Raw genomic sequence first — 23,794 nt, 5'->3', positions numbered from 1 at the left:
TTTTGCAGGGTAAATTGTATGTGTTAAGTTCTGTCTGTCACTAGCCTTCAGTTCTGAAACCCTGGCTCCCACTTCCCAAGTACAGAGAACAGTTTCACTGTGGGGTTTCAGGTCCTGTGCAAGGTCACTAACATACCTTCACCTGCAACGTACAGCTTGAAGCAAGTGTGTTCTTCCTCTTCTAGATCAGTGCTCACCAGGTGAATATTCTCCTGACGGCTTCAAACCCTGTCTGCCATGTCCCCTTGGAACATACCAGCCTGAAGCTGGGAGAGTATCCTGCTTTCCCTGCGGAGGAGGTCTAACAACAAGGCATAGCGGTGCATCCTTGTTTCAGGACTGTGAGACCAAAGGTAAGGACAAGATTTATTCAATGAACTGCATTGCTCTAAGGCAAAAGTAACTGCTGCTGCTACACGTGGGATGTTCAAAGAAGGGTCATTCTCCTTTCAAGGGTCTCTCCTTCCAGGGGTCTCATAGTTGGCTGTCCTGGCCTGGCTGCAAGAAACTCAATAAAACCTCAGTTCTTTTTATAACCGATTTTTATACAGGACTCGAGAAGGGGCTGGGAGATACGTGGAAGTTGGGCAGTGAAGTCATTGACTCCGAAGTTATAGAACTCTGTGAAGAGTCATATAAAGGAACAGCAGGGAGAAAAAAGTCACAGGAAAAAAAATCCAGACCAATATGCCTTATTGACATTGTGGGTTTGAGCACAGCAGCAATGTGAAAACATGAAGGAGGGGATTGCAGTCCTGGAGGATAAGTAAGAAAATAGTTTCTTCATGTCCGTAAGGAGAAACTGGCTTGGATGCCTTGGCTATATACCTAAAAAGTTAGCATTCAGCTTAACCCTGCAGTACCTCAGACACCCCTCTAAGCTTGAAAACCAGGTGGGGATCATATCTTTAAAAATGAAGGAACTTCATTAGCATCTTAGCTAAAATACAAAAAGCTGAGAGACAACTCTGAATTTGTCTTTGAAAATGCTGATAAAAATACGTGTCCATGGAGAGTGATGAAATGTTAATCAATATAATAGTTTGTCCAATGTCTTAAAGCATGGGTAAAAGAACACCGCTTGTAAAAGAACACCTGAAGAAAAAGTGTTAACAGAAAAGCTACTGCTGTAGAGTAGAAATAAGGGATAGAAACACAGTCCTGATACAAACATTTGGTAGTGGTTTGGATTAAGAGATGTCTCTAGTGTCAGTTAAGATATGTTTACTATTGAGAATTGCAACATAATAGAAGAATTTTGCAGTATGGTTGAAAAATTAATATTGCTGGTAATAATATGATAGCTAATAGATTTCCTCAGTAAAGAATCTCAGAATCCACAAATGCTGTTGTTTCATATTTAATTTTGTGAAGTTAAAACACTAAAAAAGCCCCACATTAAAAACGTTGGATCAACATAAGAGGCACTGATTTCAGTTTTATTTAACATAAACAAAACCACGTCTATAAATGAGGTTCAGTTTTCAAATTAGAGTGGAGATTAAAGGAATTTTTCTGTATTAACTGGAATGAAGAGCTCGGGGATTTGCATGTGGAAGAGGCCACATGAGACATGGAATCACAGATGCGAGAACTATTTGGATCTTGTATCTGAAGCATTTGGATTCGGGGGTGGAGCATGTAGGGAAGGACTCCAGGCTGAGCTATCTGAATACAAAGCTCAACAAGGCTAGAGTTATTTGAGAGTAAGCAGAGCTTAAAAGGAATAGAAAAAAGGGACTGGCAGCACAGAAAACTACATTTGAAAGGCAAGGTAGTAAATGATTTTGATGTTGAGCTGAGAGGGGTAAACTTGCCAAATGAGGTAAAAGGAATTGGAAAATATTTTATTTTGATTTTTTTTTTTAATTTATTTTTAGTCCCTCGAAGAAGGGCAAGGAAAGAGAAGCAAGGCAAAGATAATATATGGCTGATGTTCTTGAGTGATTTCTGTGAGATTTCAGATCGTGATGGGCATAGATGCAGAATAGCTAAGCAAAATCAAATTAAAAGAAGCATATTAGAGATGTAAGCAAAGATCTTTGGGGTCCCGTATTCTCAGATTGCAATGAGAGAAGAAAATCTTCCCGTCTGCATGCAGATCTGCTAGAAAGGATTTTTTTCCCTTCTGTCTGTCTATCTCATGTCTAAAACTTCCATAAAATGTGTTCCGTTTATGAAAGAGTTTGTGTGTCGGAATGGGGTCTCGCTTTGGTGATGCGGGAGATACTCTCAGCAAGCCCTGCGAGGGCTATGGCACACGTGTCTAGCTAACACGGTGATTTGCGTGATGTGCTGAAATAAAGTAGTAGCAGATCTGGTGGAGGTGGCTGTACCCTGAGTCACGGCGTGTTGCTGGAAGACGTGTGCGTGTGATCATGAGAGACGAAGGTGACGTACCTGTTTAGTCACTAATATTGGTGCAATGTGCCACTTGCAGAGGGCCAAAGTCTTTCACCCCTGCTTGTGGTGAGCTGATCAGAGGGGTATACTAGGATGCAGCAGGGTGCACGTGCTGCTTGGCATAACTGGCAAGAAAGAAAGGTTTAGTTCGTATTGCCACATACGGTTCATCTTCCATGTTGAATGTCAGTGGGTAGATGGTTTGGTAACGATCCTGCTTACAAAATCATGGTGGTTGTACTCACTCCCCCATACCTTTTATTACTGCTTCCACACAGAACTGCTCTACAGTGTTGCATTTGGGATTTTTGAACTTTGTACAAAGTGACCTGATAAACTAAAATCTGTTCAATTACCTCTGCTTTATTACCCTCAGAGTTTATGAATGTGGCATTTCAGTTATTGAAATTATAATAAGCCCTATAAAAATGCATAAAGATACATTCTAATGTGCTACTGCCACTTTTTTAACCATGCTGCATATTTAATTACTCTCCAGTTCAGTGTTCTCCTGGCCATTTTTATAATACCACAACTCATCGGTGTATTCGCTGCACAGTTGGGACATACCAGCCTGAGTTTGGACAAAATTACTGTATTTCATGTCCTGGAAACACCACTACTGATTTTGATGGGTCAACAAACGTAACACAGTGCAAAAGTAAGTACAGCAAGATAGTTTTGATGATCTGTTACAAATTAAATGACTGGGCCATTAATATTCAGAGGGGCCCTAAGGGCAAAACTTAGGTTTGTTCCAGGGAGCTTGGAGACACGGCAGTGATGTTGCTCCTCTTTTGCTGCCTGCATGTGTCTTATCCCATGTGGCTTACTGAGGTCCGTGAGAAACCATTTCTGCACACTAGTTCCATCATTCTTGTTAAACTGATGATTGTGTCTTGCCAGTTGGTGCTGGGCCACTCTGGGTCTTGCTGTTAAATCTTTTCTCTATGATATAGCAGACAGAGTTTATGTTCTCGGCACTCTGATTTCTTTCCCTTCTATTAAAAGGAATGGAAGTTTGCTCACAAAATTTAGTAGCTCTAGTAACCATTTCTTCCTAATAGCAACCTTTGCAAGAGGAAATTACAAAGAGACCCACTGTTCTAGATTATGGTAGCTGTAATGTGGGAAGCTGAGGGTAAATTAAAGAGGGAAAATAGCAGGCAGGGAGGCAACTCCTCAGAAGAACCCCTGGAGACACTTATACACACAGATGTATATACACATACATACATAGAAATATGTTTCTAGGAACTGCATGTTTCTATAAAAACGTTCTCTCTGGTACAAGCAAGTGGAGTATCCTCATGTGACCATATTTATGTCTTCTCTTACAACTGCCTTGCCACTTGGCTGTGGCTTGGTCAATAGCACCTGCTGTGTTAATGGGGATTAGTCTGTATTTTTATGTCTCAACATTAATTAAAACAGAAAGGCAGGCAGCAGTGTGAAGCGAAGCTGGCAGGGAACTGTACCTGATTCAGACGCAAACAGAAAAGTTTGTGTGTCTGTCACCCGTGTGCTGTTTCTGACAGTGACTGCAGAGAGAGCTGTAGGATGACCTCGCTGTGCCGAGCCCTGCATACTGTATTGGTTTTTCAGATAGGCAGTGTGGAGGTGAACTGGGAGATTACACTGGATATATTGAATCACCCAACTATCCTGGGGACTATCCTGCAAACACTGAGTGCACTTGGAATATTAACCCACCGCCAAAGCGCCGTATTCTGATTGTGGTTCCAGAAATATTTCTACCAATAGAAGATGAGTGTGGAGACTACCTGGTGATGCGGAAAAGCTGTAAGTCTGAAATATCTACTGAGGCATGTGGTATCTGTCTCGGTGTGCAGCACAGGTTTCTCACATGCATTGCTGTTTACATAAACTAAATGTAGCCTGGCCGGCCTCTACTTATGAATAAAAAATATCTTTAAATGACAAATCCTATTTGGTAATGCTGCTCCCTAGCTTCAGGTGAAACAAGGGTGCAAGGCTATGATGTGTCAGTGAAATCTGAGAGAAATATTGTTAAGAAGGTGTGGATGGTTCAAGCTAACTAGCCATGAGGTAGGCTAAGTAATTCTAGCCTAGGTTAGGAAAGAGGAGATGCTTGCTAGTCCCCACAGGTGCCTGATGTGTGAATAAACAGCTTCAGTTTCTAGTATAGGCACAATCATTCAAACAATAGACTGTTTTTTAGGAAAAGGAAAAATATTCCTTGACCAAGAAGTCACTCATTGATGGCCTGCTTTCCGCTGGTGGCCTGACACATTTTGAGGAGTTTTCTTAACACCAGCAAGCATTTCTTGTCATGGTAGTTTAACCTATTTTCTAATTGCTTGTTAGTATGAAGCATTGTCAGATAACTGCCTATTGTGTGTTTTCTTTGAAAGCTTCTTCCAACTCAGTGACCACATATGAAACCTGTCAAACCTACGAACGCCCTATAGCTTTCACTTCCAGGTCTAAGAAACTGTGGATCCAGTTCAAGTCAAACGAAGGGAACAGTGCCAAAGGATTCCAAGTTCCTTATGTAACGTATGATGGTAAGCGGGTGTGCGCAGCTGAGCCTACGTGGGCTAGTGCAGCTGCAGCAGTGCAGAACTCCTTGTGGGCTCCTTGACCCCGCTAAGCAGCAGGGTAACCCAGCGCTCTCAGCAGTGTCACTGTGAGACTACTTCCAGTAGCTGGTTTAATCTAAAGCTAGTTTAAGGAACTCTGCGTTGCTCTGCAGTCTTAAGTGCCACCGTATTTCCAATCTTCCACAGACCTAACAGCTGGGATTCTGGGCCCTGACACGCAAAATGCAGAGCTCAAAGCCAGAATCTGGGTTTTGTGCATTTTTGTGACTTCACAGTTCTGGGTTGCTTCAGGTGGCAGCACAGTGCCCCCAGTTAGGAGTTGGGCAGAGCCCAAGTGCCTCTGCTTTATCGTGTTGCTGCTACCATCTGTAATCTAGTACCAGATAGTAAAATATCTATATCGAAAAGAAGCTTGAGGGGCAAGAGTTTCACCCTATCCTTGTCAGAGTCACCGGGAGTGAAACTGGAGCTGAGGCTTTGCACTTCAGCATAAAGTGTATGAAAACAATGTGGCATGTTTCTGTTCACGTTGGGTTAACTGTGAAGGAGTCATCCTTGCTGTGGCCTCCAGAGTTTCATCAACAGTGGATAATTAATTTTTCAGGGGAGAAGCGTTCAAAGCATTTGAAGCGTTTAAAGTTTTGATTGACCAGGGGGTTTGCCTTTTAAGAAAGCTTCCTCTTACCTCCCTTTTTTTACCCCTTCTTGCTGAAGAAAGAAGTCAATAATGGGTTGTGGGTATTTAGAGATAAGTTTCTGCAGTGCAGTTGGTTTGATGCACGCTGCTTGGTTACATCATGCACTACAATCCTTGATGCGTTATCATTTCTTTTGCTTTTGACAGATTGATGCTGGGCAGCTCAGCAGAGTACGCTGTTTTCATAGTGAACAGTATTTGTAGTTTCTTTACAGAAGAGCATCTGGAATATTTTCTGACTGCTAATTTGAGGGCCAAATACCACCGGTTCTTTTGGGGGTAGGGCTTACATGTGTAACCAAGGGAGGTATTGAGTATGTAAGTGAAGCGAACTTGCAAATGACTCTCTTGTGCATTCCCCATAGAGGATTACCAAGAACTAATCGAAGACATTGTTCGGGATGGTAGACTTTATGCATCTGAAAATCATCAAGAAATACTTAAGGTATATTGCTTCTGCTGAACCTCTTGGTTTTGATTGAAAATTACAGTATTTTTTGCTAGTGAGGTTCCTTCCTGCCCTGCATCAGTTCTGCTCCTTGGAGCACTAGACACATGCTACTTCAGGGAAGTTGGGGTAAATCAGCACATCCTGACTGTGCAGAGCAATAGATATGAGACCCTTTGTCCAGGAAGATTAAAGGTGGATCAGACCTACTGTGGGGGAAATCTGTGGTGAGGATAGCCTCTTGAGCTTCACGTAGGCTGTGCTGGAAGGAATCAATGGAGCAAACTGAGGGACCACGGGATTTCATCTATTGGAGAAGCACTTGGTGCTGCTACTTGTAGCCTGTAGATGGGCATGGGCATCTTGCATGGGCAAGCTGAGTGGATGTCATTCCAAGTAAACCTTTCTTTTGCTGGGTATCAATCCAGTGTTGTTTTGTGGGTTTTGTTGTGTTTTTTTTTTCTTTTGTTTGCCGTTCTTGGAAGTATATGAGGAGGGAGAAATCCTGGTGCCACTAATGATAAATGTGAAACTCCAGTAACTTCCCTGGGGCCTGAATGTCAGCCTTGCTCCACTAGCTTCTGAGCCCCTGAAACATTAGTATTTGAAAAGTAAAATGCCCATAATCTTTTATGAGTTAATCAGTCATTAAGCATTGGTGATACTGACCCTACTTCTTCTGTGGAATTACTGTAAAATCTGCTTTCCTTTTTCTAGGACAAGAAACTGATAAAAGCATTGTTTGATGTGTTGGCGCATCCACAGAACTACTTCAAGTACACAGCCCAGGAGTCAAGAGAGATGTTCCCAAGATCCTTCATTCGGCTGCTGCGCTCAAAAGTTTCCAGATTTCTGAGGCCTTACAAATAGTTGGCACTATACTTAAAAAAAACTAACCAGCCCTGGGCATGCACAGAGGGGTTGTGGTAGGTGGGGCTGTTTCTGTGTTTTACACACCGGCAGAGAAACTCCAGGGAAGCTTGCCAGCTCCGTTCTTGGCAGAGTTTGGCTTTCTCAGCTAATATAAATATTTTGATGAATAGAATTTTGATTCCTTTCCAGATAATATCTTTTGGGTACCAAGGATACTTCATGGGTCTCTGAATTAGAGACTGCCCATAATTTCTGTAACTGAATGGTGCCAAGCAGAAGTTTGTAGAGCTCTGCCCTGTTGCTTCATCAGTAACTCTAAAAGCTAATGAGGACAGACAGGCTCAGTAGTGTGGTTTGGGATGAACTCTGGGCTGCCGTTAATGCATGTTACCTCAACAAAACTGGGTTCATGTTTGGTCTCGCTGAAAGTGAGAACTAGATTGATGTCTCTCTTAACTTTTGCTACGCAGGAAATTCAGAGCTAAGATTGAAATAGTTTTAGTCCAAACCAGTGAGTCCAAGAATTGCACGAGGTGTAATTTTTCTGTGAACTATGTGTTGTATGAGGCATACGGAGGAATAAGCAAAGGGTTGAATATCAGTTTGAATGCTCTGGGTCTGGATCACTCTGTGTTCATGCTAACGACCTGTTGGTTTAAATTGAGTGATACCAGAATAAAACCAGGGCATGACAGTAATGGAAAACAAACCCCAATCTGCTGGACACTTCCATTTTGGGCTGACTGCAAATATTACAACAGAACAGGTTCTTTGCTAAACCCCAGTGTGCTCTCCCTGTGCGTAGGCCTGGACAGCATGAGGCACTGGCGCTCCCAAGTAGTATAAAATTCTGTCCTCTGAGCACCTCAGTTGAACACAGAAGCCCCATTTTAAATGCAGGCTTTGCATAGATTATGCTCTTGTACATCACCGTTTAAACCTGTATAAGGTTCTTATACGAACCTCAATCGTTATATTCCTTATCTTGTCAGAGCACCTTGCAATGACTTGTTGAGCAGAGAAGGGCTGCTTTCCCTGTCTTGCTGGGGAGAAGTAGATGTACAAAGATATTCCTCAACCAGGCTGTGGCTGTAAAAGTCGCCTGTGGCACAATGCTGTTTCAAGATTCCCAAACTGTGTCCTTTTCCTCAGGTTGTGTTTCTTATGTGAGAGCAGGCTATTCTGAAAGGGCCTGTAGGGAGAACTATGTTGATAAAAATGTTTTTGTTGTCTCGGTGCGTCTCTGTCCACACTGATGTTATATCACCGTCCTCTGGCCGTGCAAACCATTTCCTCACTGTAATGTACCTTCTGGGCATGCTATCTTGAATGCAGTTGGCTGCCGTCCTGCTCGTTTAGACGTCAAGTTATGACCTCAGTCTGTTGGTCACTGGCAGTGCTGAGTGGTGCAGTGGGCACCAGCCTTCCTCTGTGTGCCCACTTAGGGAAGACATGGATGTTTCGCAGTCTGGCCAGGACGAATGCTCCCTATCCTAGGGTGTGGAGTCAGATCTCCCTGGGTTTCATTGCATTGATATGTGGTATTTAACTGTTGTATGTGAATAATGCCACATCCACAGTGTCACAGATGAAACTCTCATCGAGAGCCAGGGTCTGAATCTCTTCCCAACATTGTTAGGAGCAAATGAATACGACCAAATACAGCATTGCTGAGCTGTTGTGCCATGGCAGTGCAGCCTGTTTTGTGTTAAGGACACGTCTTGGTCATGGTGTGATGGGAAGGGACAGTGGCCTTAGGCCATGGCTGGGGAGCAGAGCCTCTCAGGATGGGGTGATGTGAGGCTGTGTTCCTCTTGCTGCCCAGAGAGCATTGCCATGGTCTAAGCAGAGGAGGGAAACGTCTTGTGTTGCTGCCAAGAGGGAGAACTGTCCCCTAGCTGGCTGCACGGGGGCTCCAGCTCAAGATCTGCTTGTGGGTTCCTGTGGCAGGGTGGTGAGCGTCCGTTCCAGGAATGGGCTGCCAGACCTGCAGCAAAGGGGAGCAAACAGGCTTGGGGGGAGGAGGGAAGCAGGGGGTGAATTAGCAAAACAGAAGAGAAGGAAGCCAGGTCTTCGTGCATTCCTGGCTGGTGTGCTTCATCCTGAACAGGGTCCCTGATGCCTCGGTGGGGAGGGAGGACAGAGGTTATCTAGAAGAAGATAAGAGGCAGCATAACTTGTGAGAGGAATGGCTAAGAGATGCCAAAACAAGAGGAAGGGTGGGGAGGAAGGCTTGCTACATCTAAGGTAAAGTGTACTGTTGTGGTGAGACCCCGGGAAGGTATTTCAAGATAGTTTCCCTCTTGCTGCACAGCCCCGACCTCTCTACTGTTCATGGCTTCCCATGCCAGATGCAGTGTGTCAGTGAGTCTCAGTGACCCACCAGCTATCTCTGCCTGGCAATGGAGCACTTGGAAATGGTTGAGATGCTGTAGTTCTGCTCCAAGTGCATGGGTGGGTTAGAGACCTGGTGATGGGGCACTGGGAGGAGAGAACCATGGTGTGCCAGCTTCTGGGCCAAGCCCAGCAGAGTGGCTTTGTGGTGGTCTGTGGGCTCTCTGACAAGGGAGAAAAGCCAGTTCTTGCTCTGTTTCCTCCAAAGGCTACAGATCTGAACAGTTCTGCTTCGTGTTGCTGAGTGACACACAAATCGGAGTGATTGGTTTCAACAAGGGTTCAAGAAAACAAAAGTTGTGAAACATCTGAATATTTTTAATTGGTGAAACTGGGCTTTCCTGCTCTGTGCACGAGTTACTGACTTGAGCCCTGGGTTTGTCGCACTGCACCTCGTCTCGGAGGGCTCTGCATGGCTGCTCTGGGACCAGCATCTCCCCTTTGTCCTGTGCAGTGGATCTCAAATTTGCCTCTCTGTTGCCCCCGCGTGTGCAGGCCATTTCCACTGTTGTCTGGAAGAAGAGTGTATCAGTGTGGTGTATGGTCTGAGCCTGAGGAGAGAGAAAAACCTGCCCTTTCTTGAAGAAGAATCCACAGCCCTATTCGTTTTCTACATGAAAAGTAAATGACTTGGAAGCGCTTCTGTTACCCTTGATCTGACATTATGAATTAAAATTTCCCCTTTTACTGTAGATCTTGTGTTCAGTAAAAAGCGAAGAGGGAATTTTTGCCATCTTAAATATTGGAAGAAGTGATAACTGTTGCAGAATGTTGTAACACTTGGCATTGTATCTTCATAGCGATGGTAGTGGCTCTGTAGAAATTTTAATTTCTACTTTCTGTGTGGTTGTAGACTTGTGTTATTTTTTGGCAACAAATGATTCAAAAAATGTTTAACCTTATAAAACAGGACTTAACTTTGTAAATAATAGTGTTAACTGGATGACTTAATGTCACCTACATGAGATAAGCATAAGGATCCTTTTGATGATTGTAAATTAATGTAAAATGTTTCGGACTGTTGCTCTTTACAAGAGAAATAAACCAGTGAACTTCTAGTTGCATGAAAACCTTTGGTAATATTTTTAGTTGTCTTTGCTGTGTTAAATAATAGTTCTGTGACAAAATTAATGGTGCGTAGGAAGTTATCGCAAATCAGATAGGCTATCCTGGGAATACCTGCTTACCTTAGCATTCTGTTTCACGGAATATATTATTAGCCTGCATCTATACCCATAAAGATACAATTCTTCATATATTTAGTGGTGCACATATTTCTGGCTAGTATAATATCAGAATTGTCCTGGTATTAATTCTAATAATTAATGCTAAAAAGGTCTCCTATATGATGAGCTGGCGTCAGTTGGCCTCTCGTACCCAGCTGTATGAAGATGGAATAAACTACTTAAAGTAGTTCGAAAGTATTTTATTACTTTATAGATTAATCTGACTTTTTTATAAACAAAAAAACCCCAACCCCCGTGTTTAAACTTAAAAATTATTTTAAAAAAAACCCAACCAAAACAACAAAGTGAAAACCTGCGTTAAGGCACAAGTTTCCAGAATATTTTTAAAATTACACCACAGTTTCATCGGAGCTTTTCATTAAATCCACTGACTTCATTTCTTAGAATTAAAAAATAGAGTTAGGTCATAGGAAATTATAAATGAGTTGATATATAATATTTTTAATACTGTTTTTCTGTATTTGTTTCTGTGATATTATGTTGAGATTATTGGTTGTAGTCAATCTATAAAACTTTTATGAAAATAATCTCAATACCTACTCCTTAATTTATTCAGTTGTTTGTTTGACCCTTAGCTTCCTTTGATCACAGCGACAAGGACTGATTTGTATTAAACTGAAGGTAGCCATCCAGGTTCATTTAGTGCAGTTTTGGAAGACACAAATGTATAATTAATCTGTTAGCTGTAGAAAGCTGACATTGGTTTATATGGAAAAGACAGCAAAGTAAATGACATACAGGAATACAGAAATTATGGAAAAGTATGATGACTACAGGCTAATCATAGCAGAAAACTGGGTTATTCAAATATTCTTCCGGATATTGTGAATGCTGCCCCCTGCGAGATTGCAGTGATGGACACGTGAGTGCTCAGATACCCTCTGGGATAGGGAATGTTGTTATGAACTGTCTTGTGACCTCCCAGAACAGTGGAAGCTGAAATTCTGACTGGGCCTTTGGGTGTTTACATAATAGGAATAAGTAATAGCGGAATATAGAGAGCAAGAGTTGAAGCTTATTTAAATCAAAAGAGGTCTGATGCGGGTGAGAAGGAAGGAATGGTATTACAATAATCCTTGGAAACAGAATGCAAGGATAGCAGTCCGCAAATATTTCTGAATTAAATAAACTTAAATGCAAATGCTTTTTCTATCGTGCATATAGATGACATCCTGTAAATGCAATAGGTACATTTTCTTCTTTTTAGTGCTGCTCCTTTCAAATGTTGCCTGTGCAAGGCTGCTGCTAGAGGAGACGGGCAAGTACTTCTTAAAGAGCCTGAGCCAAATTCAGAGTGGGTACAAGTAGGTTTGTCTCTAGGCATCCCTGGAACCAACCTGCCCGCAACACATCTTGCTACTGCCCATTTAGTTTGAGCTATTCTTTTGCTCACAGGCAGATTTTCACTCTCTGTTGTGGAGCTCTGCTTTCCACAACATGTGTTCTGCTGTCCCTGTAGAACACCCATGAGCAGTGATGCAAATATAGCACCTGTGGGGAAAACGGGGCGCTAGAGTATTCAAGGGACAGATTCCACTCTCAGAAGGTAAGTTTATGTAGTTTTTCTCCAAGTCAGTGCAAACTACGTATGACTTTCTGCATGTTCCTCTTCTAACCTACGTATTAAACCACTTTCAATGTTGAAAAAAGAAAAAAAAAAAACAAACTTTCTCTGTTTAAATATATAAGTTAGTGCAGTTGTTGCTCTGATTAAACAAATTTTGAATAGTAGTAAAGTTTTTTGAAGTCCATCTAGTAAAGCCTGTTTAGTATACAATGAAAAAAATAGGTCAGAAAAAATGACCTTGAAATCTTTTTCCTTATTGAATGTGTCTATAAATATAGAGTTCATTAAGGAAACTGTCGCACTGGCTAGCTGCTGAACTTGATCTAATGCATCTGAAGCCTGCTTTCTTCACTGGGAAGGTTATTCAATAGGCAATGTAGACTTACAGACCTGGATATTAATCACGTGCCATGAAATTTCCTATCTGTGATGATTCTGGTGATCAGGAAAGTGAGGGGTTCATAGTTTTAAGGAGAGAAATAGTTGCATTGGAAGCTGAAATATTCTGAAGTGGTCACTTAAGATGAATTTTTTTTGTTTAGTAGTTCTTAGTTCAAGTGTTTCATGTTATACCAAGAACTCTACAAACATCCACGAAACACTTAGGTACAGAGCCAAGTTTACGCTTAACTAGGTTTACAGAAAGCTTCGTCTTCTGTGCCTGAATCCCATATAGCAGGGGTAGCCTGAATGTGGGTTTTGTGCATTTTTTTCCCCGCTTGCTGTGCGAGAAGAAATGGAACAAAATACTAAGCATGGACAGGAGCCTTGATGGGAGCTAGATGGAAGCTCAGAAGATTGAGAAGTTTAGAGGTATGTTAAATAAACACCTGTATGTGTGTATGCGTCTATATATTATGTATGTATGAATGTATTTAACAAGGATAGCCATGTGTGCAATGGCTGTCATGAAAGGAGAATGCAAAAAATACAGTTCGTGCATGGAAAAATGAGTGAAAGTTTAAAAAAAAAAAGTAGTAAGCTGGCCCAGGATGCAGACTTGGGAGGAGCGGGATGCTGGGTAGGGTGGGTGCAGTGGGCTCTACGTGTGGGTGCCTGGTGGGACGCTGCGCTGGCTGCAGGTTCCTTCTGTGTTCCTCCTGTGCCTGCCCAGGCCTCCCTTCGCCCTTTGCAGGGGCAACCACCCGCAGTGAGGTGACAAGGGGCTTGGCTTCCCGCAGCCCTCCCAGACCCCTGGTGCCCTGCCCTGGCAGCGGGGCTGCTGCCTTGGGGTGACCCGGGGGAGCCTGTGTGAGCGTGGGCAGGGCTGGCTGGGCTGGAAGGGCTCCACAGGGACCCTGTGCTTGGTGCGGGGTGTGTGTGTCGACTGCAGGCATAGACAGATACGTGAAAAAGATGAGAAAAGGAAGGCTCTGGATCTGGGGAGCCTTAGAGGTGCGTAAAAGGGTGGGCAGGGCAGGGAGCAGGCAGCATAGGGCTAGGACAACGTGGGGCACTCCAGGCTGGCCAGCATTACAGCTGAGGAGCCTGCTGGCTCGGTGTTGGTGTGCTGGCTGCCCTCAGGGCTGCTCTAGGGCCTACAAAGCTGGGCATGCGGTATTTGCAGCTTTCTGTGTTCATCTACATACCCCGAGAAGAGCAGGAAAGAATTGGGGTTACGCAAAACAGCAAATGAGGCTTCAAACACACCTCACGTTTGCATTTGGAGATACCAAAAGTCCTTTAGTTGTGCAGTATTTGCTGTCGGTGTGGTGCAGCAGGGAGCCACAGTTTGCTCTGGATTTAGAGCCGGAGGTTCGGCGTTGCTTGTCCCTGCGTTAGCACTAGCTGCTGCCTCACACCCTCTTTGTGACCAGGCTCTGTAGCTACACAAGTCCCGTCATCAGTTGGAAGACCTGCTGCAAAATGCCAGCTCAGCTGGCTCCTGGAGGTGCTGCCTGGATTAAACCCCAGCCATGGATAGCAGTTTAGGGTAAGAGAGGGGATCACAATTTTTCTGGGGTTTAATGTGGAAATTAAGAAAGCACTCCCGAAAACTGGGAATTCAGCATCTGTGTGTCCAGCAGAGAAGCCTGTCTGTGACACAGCCCTGCTCGTGAGTTTGGGTGGCCCCCAGTTTGCTGTTACCGATGTAGTGCTGGTGTGAGGGACTGTGTGGAAAAGCTGAGAGGTACCAGTTATTAAAAACAGGACTGGCAGAAAAGTGCTCAGGGGGCCTGTCTGGCTTACATAGCATAACTATTGCGCCCCGGCTCCCGTAGGTGCTAATTCTCTCAGCAAACTTACAAAAATAAAACCCTGAAAAGGCTCATCCATGCTGAGAACAAGCACCTTCATTCAGTGGAAGAAGGAAGCTTAGCTCTAGCAACTGAACGCTCAACACTGCAGGCATTGCTGTCTTCCTCGGCTGCTCCAGAAAGCTCCTCGGCCAGTGCCTGTGGTGTGAGGTGGATGCAGCACTGCTGAAATAAGCACATTATAAATATGTGTCCCAGATCTGTACAGGACATGTGTACAACTTGACTCTTGGAGTGGATAACAGAGGCCCACAGCTCTCTGTCCACGCAGGATGTGTTTCCACATGCAGTAATGGAGAAGTAAAATGTGATGCGGAAGGTGGTCTGTCCTGGGGGTGCTGTGGAACCACCTTCATATAAGAGGCTAGAGCCTCGTCCCTCCCTCAGATACCTCTCGGCATCCATTCTTGCCTGGCATAATGGAGAGGGGCTCAAATAAGGATATTTTTTTAGGATCTGGGGAGCTGTGATAATGAGGCATAGGCTGTGGTGGCCTACATGAAGCGGCTGTTCCTGCAGGTGCTGGGAGACCTCAGCTCCCTGAGATACCTGCCCTGTTTGTGCTGTCTGCTCCGTGGGGCTGAGGGCTGTACCCAGGCAGTGGGGTACCATCCACAGGGCTCCCCACGAGAGGGCAGCATGTGGCCCTTAGGAAGAAAAAAAAGCTGTTAAAACCCGTGCTGACAAGATAGGTTTTTAGGTTAGGTCTTCTGTAGCAGGAGGCCTAAACCAAACAGTCTGCTGAGCCTTGGGGGCTTCATTAACACAACAGCTCCTGGTGTGCTTCTGTCTTCCTGTGCAGATGTGTGAATGGACCGAGGACCAGCATCTTGCTCTCTTAGGCTGGCTTCAGCAGCTTTGGTGGAACCTAAAGGAGCATTTCCCAGTCCACTGGCAATTCTCCGTAGGACATATGCGCCAAGGAGTGAAATGTTCTTGTGGGCAGCTGTAACAGCAGCTCCAGGCAGCTTTTCTGAGGGGGCATTGGCACCGTTAGCCGCAATACACAATTCAGATTTTCTTGGTTTAGCAGCTCCTGGTCCCAACCACTACCACCAATGAATCTTTTTGAAGAAGAGGTAGTGATTTTGCAAATTACCTTATATTTTGCGTTATTTTATTTTTAAAAAATGTAAATATGGCGCCTAGAAAGACCCGTGCCGCTGGGCCAGATATCGTTACCTCTTCAGATCGCAGTGGGAGGAGACCCTCTTCTGATCTGAATCCCAACCATCGGTCAGGGCTGTTCTCCCTTCTTTTACAAATTATGAGTGAGGAAATGTACAGGTTGCAAGTTGTTGATTTCCAGACAGAATAAACCTCAAAGAAAGTTGAAGGAAATGGGCTGTGAATGCATAAATTCAGTTGCTGTTATTTACTTCTGAGAACAGTGAGTGATTCTGGAACTCTGCCTGACCCCATCCCTTTCATGACTCAGTTCTTACAGATGCCAATAATAGACTCTGAACATTTGTCTTTGGAAATAAAATTGTGTGTATAATCAGCTACTGATTTCCTCCTCCTCCATTTCAGGGGAGGTTGCTCAGCTCAATCACAGTTTGACTCGAATCAGTGGCTGGACAGATATCTTGCGGTAAATTACACCCAAGGTAGGGCAGGAACACCTCAGAGCACAGGTAATCAATAGCACTGTGTGTCTCATCGTTCATACCCACAGCGCACGTGCTCCCGCTCTCCTGGGGCAGCTGGCTTCCTTTTCAGCCATAGGGCAAGCTAAAGTATCTTTCAGTTGACTCAACTTGAAGGTGGAGGTATTTAACCAAACCACAACACGGTAAACACAACCTCTGTTGTAGGAGAGTTACATGGAAGTACTGTTGACGATTCTGTGCGTTAGCAAATATTAGCACTGAGTATCCAGTAACATGTCTCACTAAATCTCACCCGTTATGAGCTGCTGCAGTTTTGCATGTGCTGTGTGGAGAGGGATACAATGGTAGCTCACTTATACTTGCAGCACTTGAGTGTTGGAGTCTCGGCTTCATAAAATAAAAATAAGAGCACCACAGAGGTGAGAGATCCTGTGTTTTGCTAACACTCTGGTGACCTCCTCTCTAATGTGGATGTAAATCATATTTTTATCTTAAATGGATCCTGTAAAATATCTTAGGCTCAAATTTTGAATTATCGTAAAGTTCCAAAATAAGGATATTTAGATATATTCAATGAACTCAGGATTTAAATGCTTTAAGTTCCAAAATATTTTTTATTTTTTATTTAACCTAAAGCATTCTGATCCTGAGTTCATCGAATATTGATTGGTTGGGAAATCAGAGCAATTCCAGACTAGATAAAGAACCTGTACAAAACAACCTACACAAAACAACCTACCTCCTCTGAGGGAGGGGTGCAAAGCTGTCTTAGATCCCAGCTCTGTTAGAAGGTGGAAATATTTGTCAAATGAAATCCCTCTATGAATACTCCTTTAACTGGTAGAGGCAGAAGAGGTTCACAGTCAGTCTTTTAGAAGTATAGTAAGAATGTTGTTCCTTGGTGAATCCCACACTGGCAGGAGTTGAAGTAAGCACCTGTTCTCAGGGCTTTTGCAGAAGAGCTGGGAAATTCCAATTCTGTTCAAGTCACTTGCTTACTTCATCACTGGGGATACTCTGTCATTTTTGTCACCATCACCTGGTGAACTGGGCATGCCATACAGGAACCTTTCAAAAGGCAATGCTGTTCAGAGCTGACCTGTGCTAGCCCTGTTACAGAAACAAAGTGATTTTTTTTTTTTTTCCGCTTGGTTTTAAATTATGTTCTGAGATTTGTGTTCTCCAGGAGGTAAATTTCACAGAGCTTGTCTGAGGAGCTCCCTCTCCCCAAGTACTGCTATTTGGGGATCATACCACTCCAAAGCATCTGGAATGAGAAATGTCTTTGAAGTAGATTTATACTTGGGTAGAGGAAAGTTCTCTAGCTAGAAAGTGAGAAAAAGCAGAGAGCTTTCAGGAGTAAGAGTCCCCCCCGTGGCAGGGAGTTTCCAAATACCTGTGCTTCACCATGCCTGGACACTTCAGTGACAGCTCTGAACTTGCCATCTGAAGACAAGAGACTTAAAAAAGTTTCACCAGTGCCTTCAGCGCTGTCATTGTGCGGTAAGGGCAGAGTGCTGGGTCGGATGCCTCACACACTTCCTCAGCATAACATCTTTTATCCTGAAGCCAGCGTGCATTTTCGCGCTGATGAAGACACGGGGCTATGGGAAGATAACCCTGGACACAATCACCTTGGCTAACAGGAAACAAGGCCTTTTTTAGATCCCAATGGAAAATTAATGTGTTGTGGTCTTCTCCTAGGCCATTGTGGGCATCTGCTCATGATGCCAGTTGTTTCTGAGAATAATCTATTAGTTTGAGAAGAAAGTATGATGGAGAAAATGACAACTTATTTTTTGCTCCATTTGCATCAATCGATGGGTAAATATTTAAAACTTCTTGCTGCCAAGTTAGGATCAGGTTAGTAAACTACTTCCATGGCTGTAGCTAGGCACGGATGTCACTCTGGGCGTCGTGCATCTCCATTAATGTTCAAGGTATTGATTCAAGCAAAAATTTGGCCAGCTGCCTTGTGATTAATTAGCCACACAGATATAAAAGCAAACACAGATCTCCTAAGTTTCCCAGGGTAATGTATACATTAAGCACTGAAAAAGCTTCGCTTCAGTACCGTTGCTCTAACAAATATCCTATGTGATTTTGTGTACATACTTGTATTTGGTGTACTGCGTGACTTTTCACCATGCTGGGGAGGAGGAGTTTTGCCCAGAGAGCCCTCTGCTTGTAATTTCTGTTCAGCAAAGCATTTAAGCAGGTATTTAAGCGCGTTGGTAGATAGAAATGGATTGGAGTATTTAGACCAAGAATGGACTCCTTTGTGTCCACAAAACACTGAAAGATTGCTGGTTGCTAGCATAAGTGGGGCTTTGTAATGGGTGCTGTGCAGAGCCTTTGTCCCTTAGGCTGAAGAAAGCGAGAAAATTGCTGATGGGGCAAGGAGGGGTGAAAACAATGGCATATCTCTCTTGGAGCAAATTCGGTGCTGTTCTTGCTCTTGCAATGGCTGTTTCTGGGTGTCTTAGATACTCTGCTTTTTAGGCATCATTAGTCCAATGGCTAATGACACTGAAAGCATCTCACAGCCCCTCTGATGTGGGGAGCAACCTCTTTGTTAGGGGCAGCTGTGAACTATTTCAAGACCTCAACAAGAAGTAGACTCAGCAAAATTACGCAGCAGCCTTGTGGGGAGGTTGCTGGTCAGCCCAGCAGGCCCCTGAGGTACAATCTGAAGCTCTGTTTTTTACAGTTTGTCGTCAAGCTCTACTTTGTCCGGGTGCTCTGAGCGGGGTCTGTGAAGAGACTCAGCCTAGCTGTTGCACAACTTCTTTCATTGAGTCTCGGATGAGCCAGGGCATCCCAACCACATTGGATGTGAATAGGTCCTTTTTCATTGCAGAACCCAGCTACGAGCCTTTGTCTCCTGGGTCTCCCTGCCTTCTCCTACCCCTCAGAGCCAGCATCTCATCCCACCAGCCCTGTGCCTTTCGGGGAGCAACAACAGGCTCCCAGTTATATCTTAGCAGCTCCTGCTGGCCTGACATAAGACCTGATGTGAAGAAGAGCAGCGCCCCCTTCCTCCTGCCTTTCAGAGCTCAGAAACCTTGCGCAGCAGCATTCCTGCTTGCCTGGCTCTGCTGCTCCTTGGTCTCCGGGTGTCAGGCATCTGGGAAGTTAGAAAAGGAGCGAGAAAACTGTGTTTGTGTAGCGTGAAATGACTCGCGCTGTTTTAGCCTTAACAAGATCCCTCCTATATCTTTAATGACCTGAATGTAAAATTTACGGCGTGGAATGCCCCAGCAGCAGAGGAAGCCTTCGGCGCACAAGCTGCCTTTTGCAGGACAGGAGGGGAAGTGAAATCCCCTGAGGTTTGGGGAGTCTGAATGATGTAGTTATGGTTGGCACTTTGAATATATGTGTAGCTTACTTCAAAATAAATATTTGCAGTTCGAGTCTAGCATACATGTGGGAGGGTGAGAACTAGCATGTATTAATGTTTCTTAAAATTCATCATTTTGGAAATTTTATACTGGAATAATCTTATTATTGCACAAATAAGAACTTGGTGTGATACATACAGGGAGAAACGTCACCTGCCCTCTGTGTACACCATTTCCTCCCCACCTGCCCAGGTGGAGTTCCTGAAGAAAGCCATGCAAGGGACATTTTGGGAGAGAAAGGGAGATGAATTTGTCTTTTTGCTTGAGAGGAAAGTTCCCTGGTGTCTTCAGCTCCATGGAAAGCTCTGAAAGACCCGGTGGCCATGTCTGTGCTTGTGTGTGCGGCTGGTTGCGTAGCAGCAACATCTGAGTTGTGCTTGGATCTTGTCTTGAGGGAAACCAGCCAGAGAGTGGTGTCGGGGGCAGGATCAGCCCTGTTTTCCGCCAGCTGTGAGCAGGAGTGGTGCAGTTCAATGCGTTGCAGCCACCGTTACTTCCCTTAAGGGCTGTGGCTGTTCCTGACAGTTCTGTGATGTGGAGGTCAGGGGAGGCCAGGCTTTCTGTGCCCCATGCCAGCCCCCATGCGTACTGTCCTCTTATCCCTTCCCCAGCACTCACCAAGTCACCTTCCAGCTTCTCCCATTCCCCTTGTCACTCTGTCCCAAATCTTCCGCCTGCCTCTCTGCTGGCACATGGAACCCGCAGCTTCTTCCCTGGCTCGTGCGGGACCTGGAAGGGGCTCAGCCTGTTTTCCCAGAGCAGCACAGTTACCAGCATGGCTTTGCAAGCCCCAGAGGCAGGACCTGTTCTTATGTTCCATCAGCCGCAAATAGCTCCTAGCCAGGAGCTGGGTGTCACTGAGATATGTGGTAGAAGTGTACCATTTGCTTCACTGTGCTTTTATTTTTTTAGAAGTGTTTCAGCCTCTTTAAAACAGGAAAAATAAAGGTGAGCGAGTTCTTGCAAGACTTGCATTTTAATCTCTCGGTTTGACGTGTGTAGTTTTTACGTTCCTGAAACTATCATCCACCTCTTATGCCTGTATATGAACTAGACAGATAAATTCAGTTCTGTCTCCTACGAGAAGCTGCACAGTGTCTGATTCCTCTCCTGTTGTCATCAGTGCCCCTGCTCTGTCCCTGCTGCCACCAGCTCATGTACCGCACGGAACATGCAAAGTGGGGGAAAGGAGGTTGGAGCTGCGTCCAAGGTAGACGGGGAGAGCTGCCCCGGGAATAGTTGTTTCCGTGAAGTCCTTGTGCTTGTGATGGAGCCCATATCCCAGCCCAGGAAGTCCTTTCCCTTGGTCAGCAGTGGAAAAACAGACAGTGGTGTGGAATTACTGTACAAACAAAATGAGCCAGATCTCTTGGGAATCTCAGCCTGGTTCTACCTTTGTATGTTATAGGATTTCTCCAGCTCTATCCATAGTCTCTGTCTTCCTACAAATGATGATTAAGCAGCTCACTAAATCCTTCTGGGTTTTTGTATCCAACTGTTCTAGGAAAAAACTGTTTTAGGAAAAGCCTCCAAATTATTCCCGTTATTTGCCTGAGTAGGCTAGAGCTGACCCTTACATATCCTGCACTGATGGACAGAATAACTTATTTTTCTACATCAATTATTGTGGTTTCATTTTCTTGAGCTCCTCACAGTCTTCCTTCTGGTAACTGAATCTTTCTCTAAACTTTTTTCTTTGTGGTAAATTATTCTATCTGGGACTCTTGCCTGTTGCTGTTTCTGTTAAATTATACCACTCTGTCCTTTCTTCTCAGTTTTCTGGGGCATCTCTGCATCTCTTCAGGATATGGCAACCGCTAACAAATCATTTCTTTTTAAGGAAAGATGAGAAATCAAAGAAAAGAAAAAAAAATAAAAAGGACCAACCCACTTCCTGCTTTGCCTGCTGCTTCTTTCCTTTTCGTCGAGAGAAGAAATGGGGGTGTGAATGAAACTCCGCAGCTCTTCTTCCCTTGCACTGCAAGCGTGACTGCGTACTAAGCCAGTATAAATCAGCTGTAAACGGGGGTATGAAATTGCTGGGATTCAGCTCCATCAGTTTACATCATGTGTAAAGCCAGTTGTGTGTGCAGGCAGGACCTGTCTCCCTTCATCTTCCGAGTAGGGTGGCTAATAAGCTCCCGACCGCTGCGTGTCCTCTGCCTTCCCTCCAAGGGCGCTTGTGCTGCTGTTTGGCGCTGCCTTCCCCTGTCCCCAGCTGCGGTGGCAAAGGGCATGTTGGAAAGACCAGAGAGAGCAGCATTTCCCTCTGTTTTCTCTTTGCAGTGGGTTTGGAAACTGAGGGCAACAGCACCTCTGTCCTTGGCTTTGCTGGGTTCAAACCCTGGGTTCAAAGTATCTAAACTGAGCCCCTATTTCAGTGTGGATCCTGAGTAATTTGAGCAGATGATTTTACTGCTCCTCCCACTTTCCTCTTTCCCAGGATTAAAAATCAAGAGGGGAATTAGAGCTTTTATCTCATTTATTAAGATTTTCTTCTGATCTGAGGCACAAGGTGCATTTATAACATATGGCAGAAGTGCAATTGCCGGGCTCAGAACAAATGCTTGTTTACTGAATTAAAACACAGGCTGCGCTCTTGGAGCTGTAGTGTGAGGGGGGCTTTTCATGCTCCACCTGCTTTTGCAGCTTTACTTTTCTTGCTGTAAGCCAGAGCAGACTGGGCAGTTACTAGTATGCCAGGCAGAGTGCCGCTCCTCCTTGGAGTTCTTATATTAAAAATTGTCTCCTGGTTTCAGTGTTAGTCTTTCTGCTTTCTTCTGTGCCTCCTTGCCTTTGGGAGAGCGTGGATGTAGTCATATGTCTTTATTTAATCAGCTGGATGAGTGCCAAATAGCTCCCAAGGTGAAAAATAAGGTGCTTTTATCCTTCTGGGTGTGTTTGCCTGAAGTGGAACAATGGTCCTGTCGTGTAATGAGCCAAGTCAGCGTGGGGAGAAAAAATTATTTCCCCCTTCAGACTGTCAGCCCTGTCATCCTTCTGCACACTGACATGTTCACCGAGCTCGGGCTGGCTCATGCGTAATGGCCTCTATGTGAGGCTGTGATATAATGGGTTTGTGTTTTATTATATTCTGCACTCTCATCTGTGGTTTTTTTTTTTTTTTCATCTCCCCCCCAGGTCATATGAGGAGGGGCTAAACACACGCAGTCTGGCCATGGCTGCAGAGCTCAGATGTGTAAGGTTACCCACAGAGCGTTGCCGCTTTGGCATCACCGCAGCAGCTGGCATCAGCCCTGCTCAGTGCCAGCACCGCTCCCTGGGCACTGCTGGCAGCGACCCTCCTGCGAAGGGGCTGCTGTCAGCCACCAGCGCCCCCACGGCAGCTAAGCTTTACGTATAAAATGTGCCAAGGTAAAGAAATAGATTGTTGGGGCTGGCCCAGTTGCGTGGGTCAAGGTGAGAGGGCAGGGCTGGCTGCAGCTCACAGCTGCCGGGGGCTGGAACCTGCTTGGCCCCTTCATTTGTGTTTTGTTGGGTTTCTTTTTCCCCACTATATTTCAGTTGCTGCTAGGGGAATGTCTTCCCCTGGCTGCTTTCAGGGGAAGTCCTCTTTTTCCTCTCTCCCCCACATTACTTTGGATCTCTTCCCGAAGTATTTTTCCCTGGCCTCCCCTGTCCCTGTCCTGTCAGAGGCAGGAGTGTTTCCCTGGAGCTGGCCGAAGGCAGGTGGTGTCCTGGTGAGCAGAAAGTGAGCCTGGGCTGCGTGGGTTGGGGGGAGCAAAGTGGGGTCAGCAGCCTGGCTGACCTGAAGGTTAGGAGTGCCCTGGCAGTCAGGCTTGGCATAAACTCTGAGTTAAACTCAGCTTTTCTTGTGCTTTATCTAGCACATTAAAGGTGTCTGTCAGTTTAACAAGAACCAAACCCATGCGGGGTGTTGCTGGCTCCGTACTGTCTCTCCTGAGGCAGAGCTGCATTTTCTCCTCGCCTGTTCCTTGCAGCAAATTACTTGGAAAGTGGAAGGTTCAGGTGACTGCGTGCTGCCTAAGCGGCGCTGATGAAAGTCTGTGGGTCCTTTGAGGGGGGTAAGTGTTTCTTTCTGGTGAGAGATGATATATTACTTAAAAACTCATTATTGTAGTGAAAGAAACCCATATCTGGAGCACTGTGTCCAGTTCTGGGCTCCCCGGTTCAAGAAGGACAGGGAACTGCTGGAGAGGGTGCAGCAAAGGGCTACCAAGATGATTAGGGGACTCGAACATCTCTCTTATGAAGAAAGGCTGAGGGATTTGGGTCTGTTCCGTCTGGAAAAAAGACGGCTGAGGGGGGATCTTACCAACACTTAGA

At 44.9% G+C, this 23,794-nt stretch overlaps 1 protein-coding gene across 6 annotated transcripts in view; it reads left to right on the top strand.

Moving 5' to 3' along the window:
- Positions 1-12,456, top strand: part of SCUBE2 (signal peptide, CUB domain and EGF like domain containing 2) — a 44,873-nt gene extending 32,417 nt beyond the window's left edge. For 3 of the 6 annotated variants that reach the window (XM_074585921.1, XM_074585920.1, XM_074585923.1), the window contains 6 exons: positions 186-353; positions 2,903-3,064; positions 4,009-4,206; positions 4,800-4,952; positions 6,051-6,130; positions 6,851-12,456. In XM_074585921.1, the coding sequence (XP_074442022.1) occupies positions 186-353; positions 2,903-3,064; positions 4,009-4,206; positions 4,800-4,952; positions 6,051-6,130; positions 6,851-7,003 (914 nt within the window). In that variant the 3' untranslated portion in view covers positions 7,004-12,456. The remainder of the gene's footprint in view (positions 1-185; positions 354-2,902; positions 3,065-4,008; positions 4,207-4,799; positions 4,953-6,050; positions 6,131-6,850) is intronic. The other 3 variants (XR_012586854.1, XM_074585922.1, XM_074585924.1) reach the window with 3 other exon arrangements.
- Positions 12,457-23,794: the final 11,338 nt, after the last annotated feature.

This window comes from Larus michahellis, chromosome 4, assembly GCF_964199755.1.
Source record: "Larus michahellis chromosome 4, bLarMic1.1, whole genome shotgun sequence".
NCBI classification, from domain to species: domain Eukaryota; kingdom Metazoa; phylum Chordata; class Aves; order Charadriiformes; family Laridae; genus Larus; species Larus michahellis.
The sequence above is the reverse complement of the archived record's forward strand: the minus strand, read 5'-3'. Positions and strand labels throughout refer to the sequence as shown.